The sequence below is a fragment of the Poecilia mexicana genome, unplaced genomic scaffold, assembly GCF_051168715.1.
Source record: "Poecilia mexicana isolate PSO_F unplaced genomic scaffold, ASM5116871v1 scaffold_18, whole genome shotgun sequence".
NCBI lineage: Eukaryota > Metazoa > Chordata > Actinopteri > Cyprinodontiformes > Poeciliidae > Poecilia > Poecilia mexicana.
The window spans coordinates 12,718,142-12,737,418 of record NW_028263387.1 but is presented as its reverse complement, the minus strand read 5'-3'; the positions used below and the strand labels follow the sequence as shown (position 1 = coordinate 12,737,418).

At 40.3% G+C, this 19,277-nt stretch overlaps 1 protein-coding gene and 1 long non-coding RNA gene across 2 annotated transcripts in view; one reads left to right on the top strand and one right to left on the bottom strand.

Moving 5' to 3' along the window:
* Window positions 1–16,591, bottom strand: part of nwd2 (NACHT and WD repeat domain containing 2) — a 41,016-nt gene extending 24,425 nt beyond the window's left edge. Inside the window, exons 1-2 of the mRNA XM_088015187.1 lie at window positions 16,441–16,591; window positions 7,712–7,800 (exon numbers count right to left, since the gene is read on the bottom strand). Coding sequence (XP_087871313.1) covers window positions 7,712–7,800; window positions 16,441–16,591 — 240 coding nt within the window. The remainder of the gene's footprint in view (window positions 1–7,711; window positions 7,801–16,440) is intronic.
* On the top strand, window positions 1,062–16,300 carry LOC106923611 (uncharacterized). Its single transcript, XR_015765997.1, has 4 exons — window positions 1,062–1,652; window positions 14,805–14,892; window positions 15,248–15,281; window positions 15,759–16,300. It is a non-coding gene; the product is annotated as an uncharacterized LOC106923611 (long non-coding RNA).
* Window positions 16,592–19,277: the final 2,686 nt, after the last annotated feature.

Genomic DNA, 19,277 nt, shown 5'->3' with positions numbered 1-19,277 from the left:
TTAGAGTTTGGGATTCAGCCCAAGATGCCCAGGAAGAAAGGGCATGAAATCAGGCGGGAAAAAGCCCAACATGAGAACGACTCAAAGGCAAGAGACGAGTAAAAATAGATACGGCTCCGACATTAACGAATTCAAGCTCAGTACTGCCAGCAGTTTTATTAAACACATGATGTTTGTTAAATAATGAGGCTTTGCCAACAAACCCACTGACAAATGTATTTTTCCTTAAATATGAAACAAATAAGATGGAGCATTTGACCATCAACTCTTTAAATGTTTCTAACGACCTCTTTTTCATAGGAAGTTCTAATCCTTTTTATGAGAAATGTCTTAAAGCTGTTTGGCTTTATCTTTTTAACATGTCTAATGCTCGTTCAGTCTTTTTTGGTGATTCAAATGATATCCCTTTGTGTTAGGTGGTTGGTGCTACTTTTATGTTTGCTATTTATGGGTCAATGTGTCTTCTTGTGTTTGACTGTGCTCACTTATTCTTGGTTTATATAATTTTTAACAGCAACTGTGTCAAAATGGCCAACAGTTTGCGTCATACTGTTCCCGAGGTTTAAAATCGACTTAAATGAGATGCCAGAGAAAATGGAAATGCAGCTTTCTCTGGTTGAGCTTTGGACCATGGGAAAAAGCTTGGTAATTCCTATTACATCCTTCCTGATCGTGGAAATGCAAAGTTGTCACTTTGGACATTTTTTTTATGTAGCAAAATCATAGAAAGCGTCACAGGTTCTGTACAGCAGGAGCTCCATCCGAGGTAGCTTTTTTCAGATAACACTGTTTTGAAACTGACATTAATAAGAATGTTATCTAATTAACTGTCTAACTTTAATTTATCAGGTACCCAGTGTTACTCTACAAACCGCAAAACTTCAGACCCGACTTGTGCAAAACAAATATGTGCACCTCAGAACCAACACTGAAGTCAGCCATTTTGGATGGGTTTGATGGGTTTGATTCACCCATTTGTACTAAGAATGCACATTTTTAAAACATTTAATAGTGTTGTGTTATACTCGTTTTGTTGCTTTTCCATCTGCTTGTGTGATGGATTGAAATTTGGTTATTTCAGAGATACATCTGAAATTTGGTTATTTCAGAGATACATTTATTCTTTTGATGTTAAGAGGTTGTTGTAATGCTTTACCTGCAGTTTGGGCTGAAGATGTTAATGCCTAGTTGATGTAATGGTCAGATCCAACCAGCAGGGGGAGTCTAGCGCTTGCGCTAGTTATATTGAAGAGCGCCGGAACTTCCTCCTTAGATAATAATATACGCTGGAGCAGAAGCACCGTGTCCGGCTATTTTATTAAAATATTCCCCTTCTTCAGGTATGAGTATTTATATAACACACCTGTAGGTTGTAAATGAGTTTATTAACTTTCAGAAAGCTTCTGAGTTTTTTTTGACGCTCTGAATGTTAACAAAGTCCGTTGTTAGCTCGGCTGTTAGCTCCATTGCTAGCGCCGTTGCTAACATACTTCTGTTTCAACTTTGATATCATTGTGTATGTTTGTAAGCTAATTGAGATAATATACGCTGGAGCAGAAGCACTGTGTCCGGCTCTTTTATTAAAAATATTCCCATTATAGGGTGCTGTGGTGGCGCAGGGGCAAAGCACGACCCACATATGGAGGCCTAAGGTAACGGTGGTCACAGGTTCGATTACCGGCCTGGCGACATTTGCTGCATGTCTTCCTTCTTTCTCATTACCCTCTTTCCTGTCGAACTACTTTCAAATAAAGGCCACTAGAGCCAACAAAGCCTTTTTTAAAAATATTCCCCTTATTCAGGGCGTTTACACTTTAGTTAAGTGGTTGTTAGAAAATAAAAAGATATAATGAATTTTCGTGGATGCTACACTACATTTTTCTATCAAAACGTCATCGTTTTCAGAGTTAAGGCTTAAAAATCAACATGTAATATTTACTACAGAGGTCTAAATTAAACCTGCAGAAAGTGATGAATGAAAGAAGGAAGAAAAAATTAGATTTGAAGTTAACTTTTTCAACAAAAACCTTTGTTTCTACAATGAAGTGTCATAAATTGCTGAAGTGGGAAGAAAAATGTTGGTAAAATTATGAAAGTAATTTTGCCTCATAAAAATTGCTCTCTGGTGAGAATATTATTCTCACCAGGATTATTCCTGGTAGGAATATTATCCATTCCTACCAGGGGAATGGATAATATTAAGGGTAACTTAAATTAAGCTTCATATGTTCCCAGGATTTTCTAGGGAACCCTATCCTTTCCTTACATCAAACAGAAATGACAATGAGTGACATCCTAAAGATATAATACTTCATTGGACGTAAACCCCTTTCCCTTCATTAGATTAGGAGTAGATACTCTGAATAATACAGTTTTCTATTGGACATTGTGAAAGAGTTCTTCATTTTTCACTTTTGTTATTACTTTTCTAAGGCAGCTAAATATTTCTGTTGTCATTTCATTTGTTTAACATCATCACGGCATATCAGCTAGAGTAACAGCTTTTGGAACAGGGTTGTTTTTGGGATTTCCCGTAGATGGAGATAATTCAGAGCTATGCATTCAGCAGGCACTGATTAAGTCCCCCAAAGAACTGTGTAAACCTTGAAGACGTGCCGTTATAAATACGATTAAAAGTATTAAAACAGGAAAATTAAGCTGTGGATGATTTTTATAACTTATATAAAGATCTAAAGATTAAAAACGGCTCCACTTCTGCACAGATTGCTGTAAGAACTCTGCCGTTACACTTTGGTTGTGTGGGGAGGATAGCTATCGATTCTTCAAATGGATCGAGGCAAACATGTACAGTGAAAGATCTGTCTTCAGCTCTTAGCAATAGTTGAGTCAAAATATAAATTTCTCCAGACACTAATATATATATATATATTTTTAGATGAGAAGTGTTTTAGTATATGCGTCCCAGGGCACACATGTTGCATTTCAACAAAGCCTGCACTCAAAGTCCATTTAATTCTCTACTCAGAGAAACATTGGTGGCAATGGATCCTTTGGGTATCATCAGCCTTTCCCACCAACCAGTCAAGTGTAAAGTGCAGAGCAGAAAGTTGTCTCTTAGTCAGTCTGGCCGCTGGCTGGAAGACGGCTGAGGTAGTCTAAACCTGCTTGAGGGCAAAAAGTGTGGGAGAGCGTGTAGGCGTTACTGGAGGGCATTTGGAGAGCACATTTGATCCGTGGGGCAGCATATGTTTATATTTACTCAGAAAATCTACTTAAATCTGTAGAATCGTAGAGCAGTGTCTTTTCAGTTGTTGTTTCTGAAGGTTCACCGGATTTTACAGAAACAAACTGACATGATAAGTGAGACATCCTCTACCAAATGAATAACTCTCCCGTGGGTTATCTATAAATACAGCGCCAGCGAAGCCCCACACATGTTTCATATTTGACTTTTGATTATCTCCGTCGATTGTCAGCATCTTTTATGAGAAGGCAGCTGGCTTTTCTGAATAGGGACTAAACAGAGGAAACACGCGGTGAATAGAGATGATGGCCGGCTGCCAGAGATGGAAAGCAACAGACTGAGAGAAGAATGAGATACAAAATGAGAATTATAAAGTCCAGGTAAACAGACAGAGGAACGACAAGTGCATTTGATTTTTTTTATATAATTTCAGCCTGAAGACAATTAGGATGGCACACCCAAGTTTAAACAATGTCTGGAAAATTGTTGGTTTTTCTTTTTGATTGAGTAAGCGTAAGACAATGTCCAGGTAGAGAGAAGGTAGTGATAGCTAAGTATCCAGTTCCAGCGTGAACTCATTTATATGCAGATTTGTCCATTAATGAGGAAAAAAATCTAAGAGAAATGCAGTCTATGTGGAGCAGCTTCTTTAGATCTAACAAACCAGCACCATATTCAGGGATTTTAAAGCTTCCCAGAGAGGCTGCAACTGTGTTTTCATAATACTGTACGTATCGACATATATGTGTTGGTAACTAATATATTAGTGAGACTTGTAGAGATTGCATAAAATGTAGTAGCAGTGAATAGAAGCAGATGAAAATCTCACATTTCTACAAATAATCTGTATTTTACTCAAGAGGCTTTCATTGGAACAATTCAAATTTCTTATAAGACAAAAAAGAAAAATCTAGTTTGAGCTCACATTTATTTAGGTTATTTATTTTAGGTTGTAGGTTATCAAATTTCTTATTTGCTTATTTTGTTGCTTTGTTTGTAATTTTGGTTGTTTTATTAAAACGGGTCTCACTTGTAAATGAGATCTTGGATCTCAATCTGCATAAGTAAAAGTCAAATAATAAAAAAAATACAATCTAGCTGTGAAAACATTATTCTTAGTTCACCTTCTATCAAGCCATTCAACAAATCTGTCTGAACTTAGTCTCCTCACATTTTATTGGTTTCTAAACTGGTCATCCGCAGACAGGATTGCTTGTCCTAGGTGAAAATCTGACATTTTTACCGAATTAAAGAATCATCAATTCCTTTACAAAGGGCTTTTGAGAAGAGTCAGAGATGTAACTCCATCCTTTTTCTTGTTGCAAATAAGCAGCTACACACCCATTTGATAGTAGACAGGTCTGTTTCCTGTTAAAAACAGGCACTTGTGCCCTTCTGTTCCCGACAGCATGTCATCCTCCAAATAATTGGTCGTCTTTCAAAAGATGTAGCTCTAAAGGCTGTTTAAGTGTCAGAAAAGTACTGTTTAAAATTACTTCTCAGGTCTAAAAACGGAGGAAAAGACACATTGCGGATTCTGTTTTATAATATAATATTTAGGTTTTCTAGCTCTAAAATATGATTAAGTTTGACTCTTCAGTTCCTTCCCAAAAAGATGAAAAATAGATTTAGTAGCTTTAAGAGTGTGTGTTATTGTTTTAAAAGAAATCCAGCCTTCATAATAAGCAGTGACAGGCAGTTCCCCTCCCTTTAAATACAGGCAAAATGGAATACATTAAGAAAGCTTTGTTTTCCGTTTGTCTTTAAATGTCCCGCTTGTTTTGCAAGAATTAAAATTCACAAAAGTGACAGTGGCTGAACACTGTATACTATATTAAGAGGATGATGGCAGCAATGTTAGCTGCTATTATATACCGTTTAACTCCTGGTTAAGGGAGGAGTTAATTTTGTCTTACAGCTGAATTAAAAGTAAGGAAATCAAGATTATTGTTTGGCAACATCAGATGACAGTAACTCCTTTCCCACATAAGATGCTCCTTGTTTCATATAATCTTGTTTTCTGTTGGCCAAGCAGGGGAACCTTAAGAATCCCTTCAATTAATACAACTCAGACTTTACTGGTTTTAGCAAATAGAAAACCTCCAGCTCAACCTATAAAATAGAAAAAAGTTAAAATTTTACGTTTCTGTTGCTATTCCCAAATGACCTGGAAAATTGACCTTGTTCTGACTAGTTTTTTTATTATTATTGAAAATATTTTTAAATAAGTTTTATTGTGAAAATGTGAGAAATCAACACAAAGTACATTACTGAGAAGTGGAAAGAAATTTGAATGTTTTTTGCTTCTTTTTTTATTTTTTACCAAAATGGTTTGTGTTTTTATGTAGCTCAGCTTTTGGTAAATCGCTAATTTAATTTATATATATTTACTAGTTTAGTTTTTATTTTTTTACTTCCTGTTTCTTAATTTTTCCTACAAATACATACGTATTAAAATAAATCAAGATCCGATCTAAACCGTTGGACAGCAAACTGGACTGACAATTAGGCTTAAATCCAAAATAACAAGCAGTCGTGGAGGAAACAGACAGTAATGCTTGTAATCTGGCCCTGCAAATAACAGCTCGCAGTCTCTGTGTGGTGTCAAAAACACTTCTTTTTTTCCTGAGACAATGTAAACGCAGCTTGTGTATCACTATCAGCTCAATTGGTGGCAATTTGATGGGACCCTAATTAGTTCTCATACGGAATATGAAGGTTTTTCTTGGTGTCCATTGAAGTATTTCTTCAATTGTTCACTTGCACCTTGTCAGACAGTTGCGCTTCGGGAACCTCTCTACTGTAACCACTTATTTTCTCGCCTTGGTTCGGTTTTTAATATTGGATGAGAAGAGTAAGGATGCAAGGGACTGATTAAAAAGAGAAAAGGCGCAGGATACAGAGGAATAAATTTGCTAAAGAGGGCTGAGGAAGCTGTGCGCTGACTGAATGAGGACGCGACCCTCGGCCTCTGGGCTGGATTTCAGTGGCCCATTTCCCCGGCGCTTCATCTCCCGCAATCCTGCTCCATCCTGTTTGGGGAATGCTCCGTATGGAAACTGAGTCAAATGATGAGGGACTTGGGAGAATTGGTTTTCGGCAGCAGCTTTGGCATATGTGTGTCAGCGAACGTGCACGAGCGTGTGCGAGTAACGGAGGGAGGGGTGAGTGGATGTGAAGGAGGAGGCGGGACTGATCGTAAATTATGAATCCAAAAAAGAAAAGAAAGAACGAGTTCAATCCGGCAAAAAATCCACAACACGGAACGGGCAAAAAAAAAAAAAATCATGAAGGATTTCACACGGCAAATGATTCATGAGCCAAACGTGGTCACACATATTGGCACGCATCATCAGCGAGCGCCAGTGAAAAGGTGATTCCAGCCAAGGAGGCGACTCTCATATGGAGAAGGTGAGGATGAGGAGGAGAAGGAGAAGAAGAAGAAGGGGGAGGAGGAAGAGCAATGCAAGTGAGTCACGGTATTAACTTCCAGGCCTTCTGCATAATCATTTCAGCTCACGCTTCATCGCAGGGAGCTGAATCACCAGACAGACACGTGGCCCAGAGTCTTCTCTTATCTTCTTTTATCGCACACGCTTCTGTCCATGTACGTGTGACGTGTGTGGCATCACGAGTGGCTGCCAAATGGATAAAACCACAGGTCAATCTGCCTTACAGGGCAGAGTGTGAGTTTTACAACAAAGATGCTCTGAAACAAAACAATCAGGACGAATCAATTGCTCCGATTGCAAACCAGCTGGATTAAGTCATTCTGTGATTTGCTTATTAATGCACTCGCTGAACTTTTCCCCCGATTTTTGGAATTTTTGGAAAGTAATTAAATAACACATGTAGGGTGTAAAACTGGATGCTGTAACTATTACAAACTGTACGGTAAGGAGCCACCCCAACCATATACCACTCTGCTCAGAGCTTTGGCTCCCGATCCAAACAACCTCATTAAAAAGAGAATCAGGTGATCACCGTCATCATAAACAAGTCAGAGGTTCCCCCTTCTCGTCAGAAATGCCACGAAGCTGTCCAGGAACCAATTACCGTATGGCAGAAATCAAACTCCCTTTGCGTCCCCTGCCTCCAGGACTCTCCTGGATTTGCTAAACAAACAAGCCTCTGATAACAATCTCTTTGCCTCCATTGATTTGAAATGCAAATGATCTGGATCAGTGGACGTCGCAGAGAGGACGCGGCTGCTCTCTGATGACAACAACAACAAAGGGAAAGCCCTCGCATCGCACTGCCTTATCCACATCTACATGCGTGCCAAACTTCACCAATGGGAGCCTTATCTCCGCTACCCTTCTGTGTCCGCTTGAAGAGAAACAGACTTGCGCTCGCAGCCCGAGGCGCCTGTAACACCTCCAAACAGCTCTAAAAGACATAATGTACGTGTAGCTTTGCAAGGCACCTAGGAAAAAAAACTAATTTTGAACGTTCTCATTCTTTGGAGGCAAAAACAATAAAAAAAAGACAAAGATGGCCTCTTACCTGGAATTCAATCCCATAGTTCTCCCTGCAGAAGTCTCGCAGTTTAGGGTAGACGTGCTCTTTCAGTGCATTCCTCTCTGCTTCCGTGTCTGAAACGCAGAAAACACGATGAGTTCTTCAGCATTCAAAGAATTTTAGCTGAACTCTTGTGAGTTTATTTAACTGCAAATGATGTTTCTCCCTGTATTTATTCTTTCCTAATTTTAATTTTCCTATGACCATTAACAGGTCAAACACATTTGTGCGCAGCAGAACAAACTAAGTGTGTCAGCGTACAACACTTTAGTGGCATGTACTCGCATGTTTTTCATTTCAAAGAAAAGGTCAGAAAATTGGGCTTGTGTCATGTCATCATTGCTCCCCACGTAAGGATTCATCATAAAAGTTCCTCCTATCATTTTAGTAATCTACAGCATCATGAACTAGTAAGGATTGAGTTACATTTACTCTTTTCAGATGGTAAATCAAATATTTAGTCTTTCTACCTTTTTATTGCACCGCTCTAAGCAGGGTATTGCAGAAAACCCATCTGTTGGAAAAATTCTTTGTGAATTCTGAACCAGCAGATGAATCCACTTTCTCCCCCTTTCGTCATGCTCTCTTCCCCCGTCTCCTGACACCTATCACTCTCTTCCTCCTGTCTTTAAAGGAGAGTTGGGTGTGGGTGTCTGCTGTAACTGTAAGGGGAGACTGAACTTCCTGGCCTCTTGATGCAAAAAGCAGAGACAGCGAGGTGGAACTGTGTACACTGGAGGATTGTGATTTAATAGTTGATGTGGTGTTCTCTGAATTACCTGGGTAGAATTAGCAAGGGATGAATTAATGTATAAATGACACTAATAGCTTCAGAGGAAGTTGACTGCAATTTAAGATAAAAGTGGACAAAGGGAAAATCGAGGCATGAAGCTTCACTCCGTAGCTCTTCAGCAGCAAACACTTAAACAGTCCTAGAGGTTGTAGAGGTATGTTGGTATGTTTGTACAAGATAAAAAAAAAGTTCACAACATATTGCTTGTGACTAAAAGAATAATAAACGGCAAACAAAGTATTACTCTCCAACACATCAGGTAAATTAGAGAAATGAATGGTAAATGGACAGAGCTTGAACCATCCAAAACGCTTTACAGTAGAGCCACGTTCATCATTCATGCATTTATACACCAAAATGCAGATCAGTATGCAACTTGGGGTGAAGTATATTGCCCAACAGCACATCAACATGTGACAGGAAGGAGCTGAAATTGAATCTACGACCTTCTAATTGCAAGACGGCGACGGTAGCCACAGTCAACACATGGAAAATCCAAAGTTTCTCTTTAAATTTCTAAATTTTAACCAGCAAGCACAATTGCTTTATTCAAAACTAAAAAAAAAAAAAAATCTATTCAGTATAATAGGAATGTTATGTCTATAAACAAAATCATGACATCTCAGCGCCAGTGTCAAATATGAACATTTATACCCTACAGTGTTCATTATGTACCATACTACTGAGTGGGAACTCCACTGCTTGTTTATGTGTCCCACTTTCTGTTTCCCGACTTTTTTTTTTTAACTATCTTCCAAATGGTTACTGTAATGTATTTGGACAGGCCCAGTCTTGGTTTCTCTCTGTCTGTCTGCGATGGGTGTGGATGGAAAGTTAAAAACAGAACATGCCCCACAGAGACTGCCCCGTGCGGCAGAGAAGCTCACACATATGCGGGCAGCAAACAGCCCTTCAGCTGCTGACCGTGTCATATGCAGCGTAAGTGTACAAGTCCAGAAATCCACTCTGACGTATCTATCTCTCGTCTATCTTTAGTAAGGCTTTGGGGCTGTGACAGAGCAGATATCTGCCCGCAGCAGCCCTGGCAAAATGTCATACCCAAACCAAATGCATGTAACTGTATGCACATGAAATATATAGCAGATGCTGCATCGGGGGGCTTCTCTCATCTCATCCCATTAGTACAACAAACAAAACATTTCGGTGACAGAAACAAGGACTTATCTGCAAAAAGTGACAGTGTTTGTGGAATCAGATTGTCCCTGTTAAGGCATTTGAGATGTTTGGAGCTCTTCTCCGTCTCAACACGCTCCGCTGTGTTGTTATTTGTGTTGTGCTCGTAACAAGGAACTGTCTCTTCTTTCGGTGGGATGATGATGAGTTATGGCAACCTGACGTATGTGTGGGTCCATCGTCCACACAGCAGCATGCAGAAGAACAAAGACGGGATCCTACACCCGCCCGCTTCGTCTCCCCGCGTGTCCATCTCTTCAGTTTTCCTATCTGTTGGTTTGACTAGCAATGAACAATACGCCATTCTTACATGTGCTGTCAGGTTTGTTTATTCGTGCTGTCACAGTCTTTATTTTCATCTCTTTCTTTCTCCTCATTCTGGAGAAGTAATGGACGGGCACCGAAATAAGCCACATGTCCCTGATGATTCCCTTCCGAGTCACTATTTTTGGACTAAAATCCAAAAATAGTCTGAGATCTCCAAGAGTCCAAGACTACACCTAGATTTTTTTTTATATTATTCTCCTATTTGGTTAAAAAGCATTATAAAAGAAGTAATTCCAGTGTTATCCAAGTCTTATTATAAAGTTACTGATAAAACAGTAACATTCAGTTGTATTTTTACAGAATCAGCTCTCATAAAGAGCTGATGTAAAAGAAAAATATCCTGCCTAAAATGTATTCCTTTGCAACAAAAGTTGCAACAAACAATTATTTAATAGAGCCATAGAAATAAACTTTAAACTATTTTATTCCACAAAGAGAAATTCTTCTGTCTACACAAGTGAAGAGTGACAAACTTAACTGAAAGCAGTTTGCTCTTTTGACTGAGTTACTCAGCTACTCATTATTTGACCACTAGGGGGAGCTCATGTACAATACACTGCGTGGGTTCTCTCCGGGTACTCCGGCTTCCTCCCACAGTCCAAATTCATTACTGTTACGTTAATTGGTCTCTCTATATTCTCCTTAGGTGTGAGTGTGTGAGTGCATGGTTGTTTGTCCTGTCTGTCTCTGTGTTGCCCTGTGATGGACTGGCGACCTGTCCAGGGTGTACCCCGCCTCTCGCCCAAAATGTCTCGCTGGAGATAGGCACGAGCAACCCCTCCTGACCCCATTAGGGACAAGGGTGTAAGAAAATGGATGGATGGATGTTTGAGCGTTCAGCCCAAAATGATTGGTTGGTTAATGGGAATGGAAAAATAAAGTGTCCTTGTTGTTGTAAGATACGGTGCACCTGCTCAAGTAAAAAACAAAAAAAACGGCGCTAAGATGAACAATGAAGACGGCCACTCCACCCATCATTGCAAAACGAAGCACGATAAATGACACACATGCGGAGAACATCACCGAAAGACACCAACAGCATGACGGGTAATAACAAAACACCTGAGCAACAAAAAGTATGCGTCTACACCACTGAGAAGTAACAGGTTCTTTACCTGTGCAGTTTCACGTCATACACTTTCCAACTATCTGCCCAAAGCGAACGCCGTGCATAACGGGCCCATAATAATTTGCGAGAAAGTACTTGCTGTTTCACCAAAAGGGCTTAATGAGGAGCGTTCAACACCTTCCGCTGATCTGAACTGAAACATGACAACAGAATGGTGATCAATAACAAGTGACCTGGAGGACCCCTTAAGTCAAAAGGATGAGATGTTCTTGCATTGTACGATCATGAGGAGACCTTAGAGCTTATGTAAACAAGATTTAATAAGGATGGAGAAAACCCACTGGAGCTTTCAGAGAGACTACCTGCGTCAGCTTGATCAGCGTTGAGGATAAGTGTAGCAAGTTTCCCCAGCATCATGGCCACTGACCTCATATTCGATTAGATCGTCACAGCAGTGTTTCCATGCAATACTCAGCCAAACAGAAATATGTATATGTTCTAGCAACTGCCATAAAAGGTCATAGCATGTTCAGTTTACATGCCAAAAAAGTGCTTTCCATTTTAAAACTGTCAAAACTTAAGGAAACACCCCAATTCCCCCAAATTATGAACATATGTGATCAAAATACCAGAGAAACAAACTTTGAAAAAGCAGCCGAATTTCGTAGAACCATTTTGCGACCAACAAAACAACTTAAGAACTATCGATGAAGACCAGTTTAAGTTTTACAAGGAAATATGGCTAGCTACAAGCTAAATGAAAAAAATCAGAGGCATCTTACAGATTTTGCACACACGATCTTGGTAAACAAAGAAAAACATCGATTTTATTGTTATAGGGTCACAGCAAAGCAGAAAATCGACAAAAATGGCAGTAGCGTTAGCCATAAGTTATAGGCTTAACTGCTGCAAAGTCAAAGACTCAATGCAGTCAGCTGGCTTTTCTTACAAACAATTATCAGTTCCAATAAAAAACTGAACTTGACCACATTGACTAGGACTGGATTGAAATACATTAAACTGTCATTGAATCTGTCTGTACGATTGGATAAAATGCACTTTATGTCTCTGTTTAGAGATTTTTGTGAAGTGTTCTGGGACAACATTTGATGTAAATTGGAAGAAATTAAATAAACCGAGTCGAACTGAATCACAGTGGATGCATATTATAAAAAAAAAAGTTTGTAAGATTAACAGAAGAGATCAGATAATTGTTAACAGAAATAAAATTATCCCAAACAAATTTGGGTTATGTTAAAGTTAGCAGATAACCATGATTCAATTTTGGATTGACAGTCAATCAAAAAGAAGCTAGGAGTATGGAATTTGTTTTTGTTTTAGATATATAAAAGCTGGGTATCATCAGCATAAGACAAAAACTCCCTGCCTTTTTTCCAAAAACTTAAACCAAAAGCTGTAGAAGAAGAATAAATAAAAAGACGAGGAAATCGGACAGAGCCTTGGGGAACATCAGTGACAAATGGTGAACCTGAAATGTTGTAACTGTACATATTAATGATATGGAAGACAGAATTTGTGAGATACCACTGATGGCAAAAGATTTTAATCTTAAGAGGAAGATATAATGAGAAACTGCATCAAAGGCAGATCTCTGAGAAGTGTTGTTAAAAGCAAGGAGTAAGATTACATCTGTTGATGATTTGTTAACTGTGTTGGGGCTGAAAAGTTGACTGAAACTGCTGGATGGCAATCGTTAAGATTGAGAGAGTATGCACCAGATTATTGGTGCATAATTCAATTATTACATCTAATAATTTAAGATGTAAAATTAAACATAAAGAGGATACACCGGATGTAACATGAGCGACAAATGAACCCAACTGATTCAGATTCCTGAATCAATTCAAATATTTATATTAGCACTTCTGAGTTTTTCCTTACACATACAACTATCACTTCATTGTCTTCAGATTATCCAAAATTGGGGCCATCGTTATTTGCAAAAAGCAGCACCGTCTGACTCTAATTAAATATTTTTAATTTAACTTGTTCCATTTTAAGCCTCAACGTCTCAGAGAGTTAGAACCAAAGACCAACTCCTCCGAGTTCCTAATTGCTCAGCGATGCTTTGCAAAACTGGGGGAGAGGTCAGCAGGAGCTGCTGCCAGACTTATCAAAGGAACCTCCTCCGTCCCCTCAGGGAGCAAGCAGAGGCAAGAAGCCTCAGGAGAGAAGGAATCATCCGGAAAACGCCAACAATTTCGTGGCACAGAATGGGGACATGCAAAGCCCCAGAAGTCCAACTTTCAGCACCCTCTCAATGAAGCACTTTTATTTAAAAAGCAGCCACAATTTGACATAGATTTCCCTCGGACTCAGTGGAAAGAAACAGATAACGAAGAAGCTTGAGAGGCTGAAAGAAATTCTGGGGAAGTAGCCTTATGTTAAAATAAAAAATGTAAATTAAAACAGTGGGAATGATTGTGGTGCGTTGGAGGCTGGATTTCATGCGTCTTGCCTCTAAGGTCTCTTGCTTTTTACCAAATTTAAACAGCTTAAGAGACATCTCGCCGTTTGAAAGCAGGCTACGGCTTCGGCGCCAGAACCCCAGAGGTGACTTGAGCCGGGCGCTGCGGCTGCCTCCATATGGATCCACGGGCACACGCAGATAATCGACCGATTCGACGAGCTGTAAAATCTATCTACCGATACATGCCAAAACAAATCATACGAGGATTTTTTCTGGTTTGTTACTGCTCTCTGGGTACTGTAGCAACTAAACCTAATGGGTTTTTAAATGATCAGCTGTGGCCGCACACACATGCACATCAATTCCTTTGCAATTGTAGCGAAACGCATTGAAAATGTTCCCAATATATGTCACAAACACAAACCACAGTCTGGGATACTATGTGGCAAATCAACACAATTTGATCTGAGAAGTTGACAGAAAACGCTGCATAATTTTTTTACTTTTTTTTTTATAAATAAACATATGACACATGTAGAGGATCTCTTGCGTCCAACTCTCTTATTCATACAGGAAAAAGCATTTCAAATATTCGTTTTATATTATCATTTCAGATTAGTTGTTTTTGTGAAGGACTTTTACAATCAATAGCTTCTTTTTTTGTTTGTTTTGGGATTTAAATCCCAGTAAAGAGGAGAAAGGAGGCTGAGCTGCTCAAAGCACCATCAGAATGAGAACCGATTCCTCTGATTCAGGTCACTGACCTTAGATTATTAGAGCGTCTTTTCACTGAGAAAAGTACCATGCTAAATAAGTGCATGGATAGCCCCCTCTAGTGAACATAAGGAAACACGCTCTGCAGCAGGGCTCATGGGCAAAGAAAGGTTATTTCATTAATCAGGGATGGAGGTGATTGTTAGATAACTGAATCTACTAGGGCAGATTTGTGGCTTAGTAAAGTTTCTAAACACTCTGGAGTTTTTATATAACTGACGGAGTGAGTAATACAAACTAAGCTAATGCCAGGAGCATTAGCTTGCAATTATAGGTAAATAGTTAAAGTTACGGTAGAATCTGCTACCTGGTGACCAGCGCATTGCACTGGTTGCTTGTGCCTCACTCATCTTAAAACACCGCTTCGTAATTAGAGGTCTTTGTGTTTTTGACTGAGGTGTGTATCTTTCCATTTGTGTTTGATGCTGTTAAAAGATTTACTCCGAGCACGGCCCGCTCGCCCTCTCATCGCTTTTCCATCCGCGCGCAGATCCCGTCGACACAGGAAGCTGCCCCCGACTGAGCAGGCCACAGGTGGCCAAACAATACCCGGCTCTTTACGGCCCCAGTAATCTCAGGTGAGTTCACGTGTTCCTTCAACGCAGGCTTCGTTCTGATCAGAGAAAAGAAAGGGAAGCGGCGGAGACACATCAATGACAGCGACCGCCGTCCTCTGCTCTGTCCGTCGCTCTCTCTCATAGCCTACTCTACTTCCCCTGCCTTGTTTACTCCAGTTTTACCGAGACTATTTTTACACCCTCGCCCAGAGGGCATATTCAAATCCAGAGCTGCAACTGGGTGTCTCCTCTGCGACCCGACTGTCTTACACTCTGCTCGCACCACGCAATCTGTGCTGAAAGCAATCTGTTGTGTCACATGCTTTATTGGAAAAGGCTCACAACGTTTTTTCTTTTTTTTTTTTTTCCTTCCCAGCTTCCCCTTGCTGTGCTACAATTAGAATAAGTGGGTAAGTGAACACCTCAGTGCCATGTAAATCAAAGTGCCACGTTTTTGTAGCAGCAAGCCAAAGACACATAAGCTCGGAATGTGGCGATAAAGTCTCCTCGTTTGTGATATATGCAGGAAATAAAAGTGTACACATGCTAGTTGCGTTAACATTCGATAACACACCGCAATAAAAGCTCCGCAGCATGAAAACTTTGCGAAAAAAAAGTGCCTTGAAAATAGAGTAAAGCCAAGGCGATACAGATTTGTGAATTAGAAAGAAAAGTACACAGTTTTCACTATGTTTTAGAAATTATCATTTGAAAAGTGGAACAAGTTAGTGGAACTGGTTGAAGACTGTCTGTAAAAACATCAGTTTTCCAGTCTTGCCACAGAGTCTCGACTCAAACCAGCTCATTCTAGTCTTTTCTTTCACCGTCCTGCTGGAAATGGTCTCAAGTCTCCTCCAGCTGCTAACCTCCACCCACTTTCCCCTCAGCTGTGACCAGCTTCCCTGTCCCTCCTGAAGCATCCACACAGCATTATGCCACCATCACCATGCGTCGGTGATGCTTCAGGGTGGTGTATTCAGGATGATGTGCAATGCTGGTTTTCTGCCACACACTGTGTTTTGTGTGTAGACCAAACGTTTCATCTGTATCTTCACCCAAACCTTCATCAAAATGTTTGATTTGAGGCAAACAGAACTTCTTTGAACTTTTTTTGAACAATGATTTTCTTCCATGAATGGCAGATTTTTGTAGCTGTCACAGACATTTGGACTTGTGTCTTTTTCTTTGCATGTTTATACTTTGGACTGGACAGTTCTCTGTGATGTATTCAAAACTTTTCATGTTATTTCAGCTTTGGCTATTGCTGCATTATCTAACCCTGTTTTAAGCTCATCCCTTTCTTACCACTGATGTGTCTGTTGTAATCTTTAACCTTCATGAGGGTGTTTTTTTTTGGGGGGGGGAGCTTGGTGGGGGTTGTCTTTTCATATTTCACTTTGCATTAAGCACTAAATGATGCTGCTTAAAACATATTGAAGTTCAGGAAGTCTATGAACAGTTTTGCACAAGGCACTTGTGGGTGATGGCTCCGGTGCCACGACGAGAGGGTCTGTGGGCTCCACGGGGTTGAGATCTGTATCAAGCATGTGTCACGCTCTCAAGTCTTACCATCGGGGTTGGCGCAAATGAAGACCCGGACGCTGCGGCCGGTGGGGACATGGTGCGGCGGCAGGGCGTTGATGTTGCCGCTGATGGCCGCCCTGCGCAGCGCCGACTCCCGCGGGCACGGCTGCCTGCTCCCCACTCCCGATGGCCACATGGGAGGCGACTTCCAGCGTGGCTGCACACACACACACACACACACACGCACACACACACACACACACACACACACACATACACACACGCATGAATGGGATCGTGTTAGCGCAGCCAGGAATTTAATTTTATTATTTTTTTAAATATTTGACATACATTTGCGCGCAGATTCCCTCTGACCCATCCACGCACGCACACACATTTAATGGGGCGTTGAAACATGGCGAACCTCACATCTGATGTTATTTAACTTTTTGGAAACAATTCAAATTACAATCCTGTATTTTTTTTTTTTTAAATAAAACCTATTGGTGAAACAATGTGATATGCCACAGATGTAACCCCATTAACACACGCACACACACACAGGCACACGAACGCACGCACTACGCACAAACACATCCGTCAAGTTAGAATGAATCTGCCAAATCTGTTCTAAAACACAGCAACGATACTGAATGAATCTGTTAAGGCATTCATAAAAAAAGGAGCTTACGCACAGCCTACTATACCGCCACGGTGCATGCGTAATGTGCAAACATGTCCTTGGACGCATTCATGAATTGTCATGCCACTGTGGGGACAAACAGACAAACAGAACGAGACGATACAGAAGTCGAACAGACGAGCAAAGGCAAGCATCAGTCGGGTTCCCCACCCCAGAGAAAGAAGATGCTTGTGGAGGCGAATAACCGCTAACAAAGGTTATTCCAGATGCCAAGTGAGGTGGTCGCTGGTTTTCCGGAGTTTCTGTATCTTGAAATCTTTTTGTTTCACAGACGGAAAACCTCGAGAAAAAGACAACAGTAATAATAATACTAAAGAAAAGAAAACAAGTAGTCCAAGTCTACATTAAATCCTCAAAACAAGGACAAAGAATAGTGAAAGCACAGAGGCACCGCATCCACAGAGAAGAGTAGTGGTCTCTACTAGTGATGCTGGAGACAGGCACAACAGCAAGGATGCACTTCTTGTTGCTCACGTTCATTCGCTTCATTTCGCGGCTTCCGAAAATGTCCAAGCGTCGAGGGCGACAAGAAGGGGGCAAAAACGCCCATCAGAGTGGCCGTGACCGACGCGAGACGTCTGGAGACGGTGAAACGGACGCCGAGAGTCGGAGTGCTCCCCGTGGCATCCTGCTGTGTTTCTGCCAGCCGACTGTTTGGAGCTCCGAGAGAGCGCCGGGAGAGAGAGAGAGAGAGAGCGTAAAGTCCGCAGACATTAAAGCACCACTACCGGTTGACACCTTCAAAATAGATCCCGTCGCGCTCAGGAACGTCCTACAAGCGTCTCATTTTTAGTATTTAATAAAAGAAAAATAAGGAAATAAGCAACGAATACACCTATGTATATCCCGCGAGTGTTATTTTTTAACGTTTTTAGCCTCGTACTCACCGAGACGACGTCCGCCGAAGTTACGGTTTTTACGTTATAGAGGAGCGCAGTTCCGGGCCGCTTCCTAGCTTTGAATGTCCAGCTTGACGGAACAAGCAGAGAATGCTGTGGAGGTCCCTCCTCCTCCTACACCCTGTCACCCTCCTCTCCGGCGAAGGGGGAGTTTACCCTATTAAAATTGTGACGGCCCGCCAAGTCAGCATTGTGTGGTCATAAATGGTGTTACCTCTGTTATGTCCACACCAAATGAATAAAAGGCGCAAAAGCTCGACATTATAATCTGATATATAATCAGCAAATATCACATACATTTGAAGTAAGCTTTTACTTTCTGATGTTGGCTGTCTTTTTTGTTGTGGAGACTAAGTTTCTCAGTTTCTCTCTAAGGTAGCGCCAGCTAGCCCAATTAGCTAAATGAGGAGCAGCCGCTGATGTCTGAATATTGCCAAATTTATGTAATGTGATGGTAAAAAACAAAGTACATCCTGTGCTTAATATTGAATGGCACAGGAATATAAATCTGTATTTCCAATGAGGAAAAAGTTTGCAATTTTCTGTCTAAACGGTAGCAGCCAACTGAAAGGCAAGTTTGTGTTGTCAGTCTGAATTAGAGTTGACTTATTAATACAGTCCTTGAGAAGAGAGAGTGCAAGTTTTTGGTCAAAAACATCAAATAAAAATTTAAATCCTGCTCTCTTTGTATTGTATTCTTGTATTTTCTCCTTTTGATTGATTTAAAATTTCACCATTTTCAGACCAAGATTATGGCATCTAGCCTAATTAGATAAAACAGGAACAACCTCTTATTAAACCAGCTTATAACTGATGTGGCCATAGCAAAATGTAATAAAGCACTTAACTGCTAGAGCTAGGAAATAAATACAGAAACAACTACCAGAGAACATTTTTCACTACAACAAGGTACAAAATTCTAAGAGATAGCCTATAAAAACACATTCCTGACAGATTACAGCTTTTTAAATAAAGTCTGATTCGCCAAATCTCACTGTGGATTCTTCTAGACGACACTAACATCCCAAGAGGTGTTATCGTTTTACTGTTACGACCTTTCTTGTTTAAAAGAGAATATATATTGGTTTTTTACAGAGATATAAATGTCGTTATCACCAGATATTACATCAGGTTAAATTGAAAAGCTTTCTCACCATACCGAAACACGGCTCCAGTATCTATTTCCAAGCTCTGGCAGTTAAACACTTCAGTAGAAATGTAAAAGTATGCCAAGTGTCTAGAAGTAAAACCTAACATAAATATGTTAAATTTTAAAATTT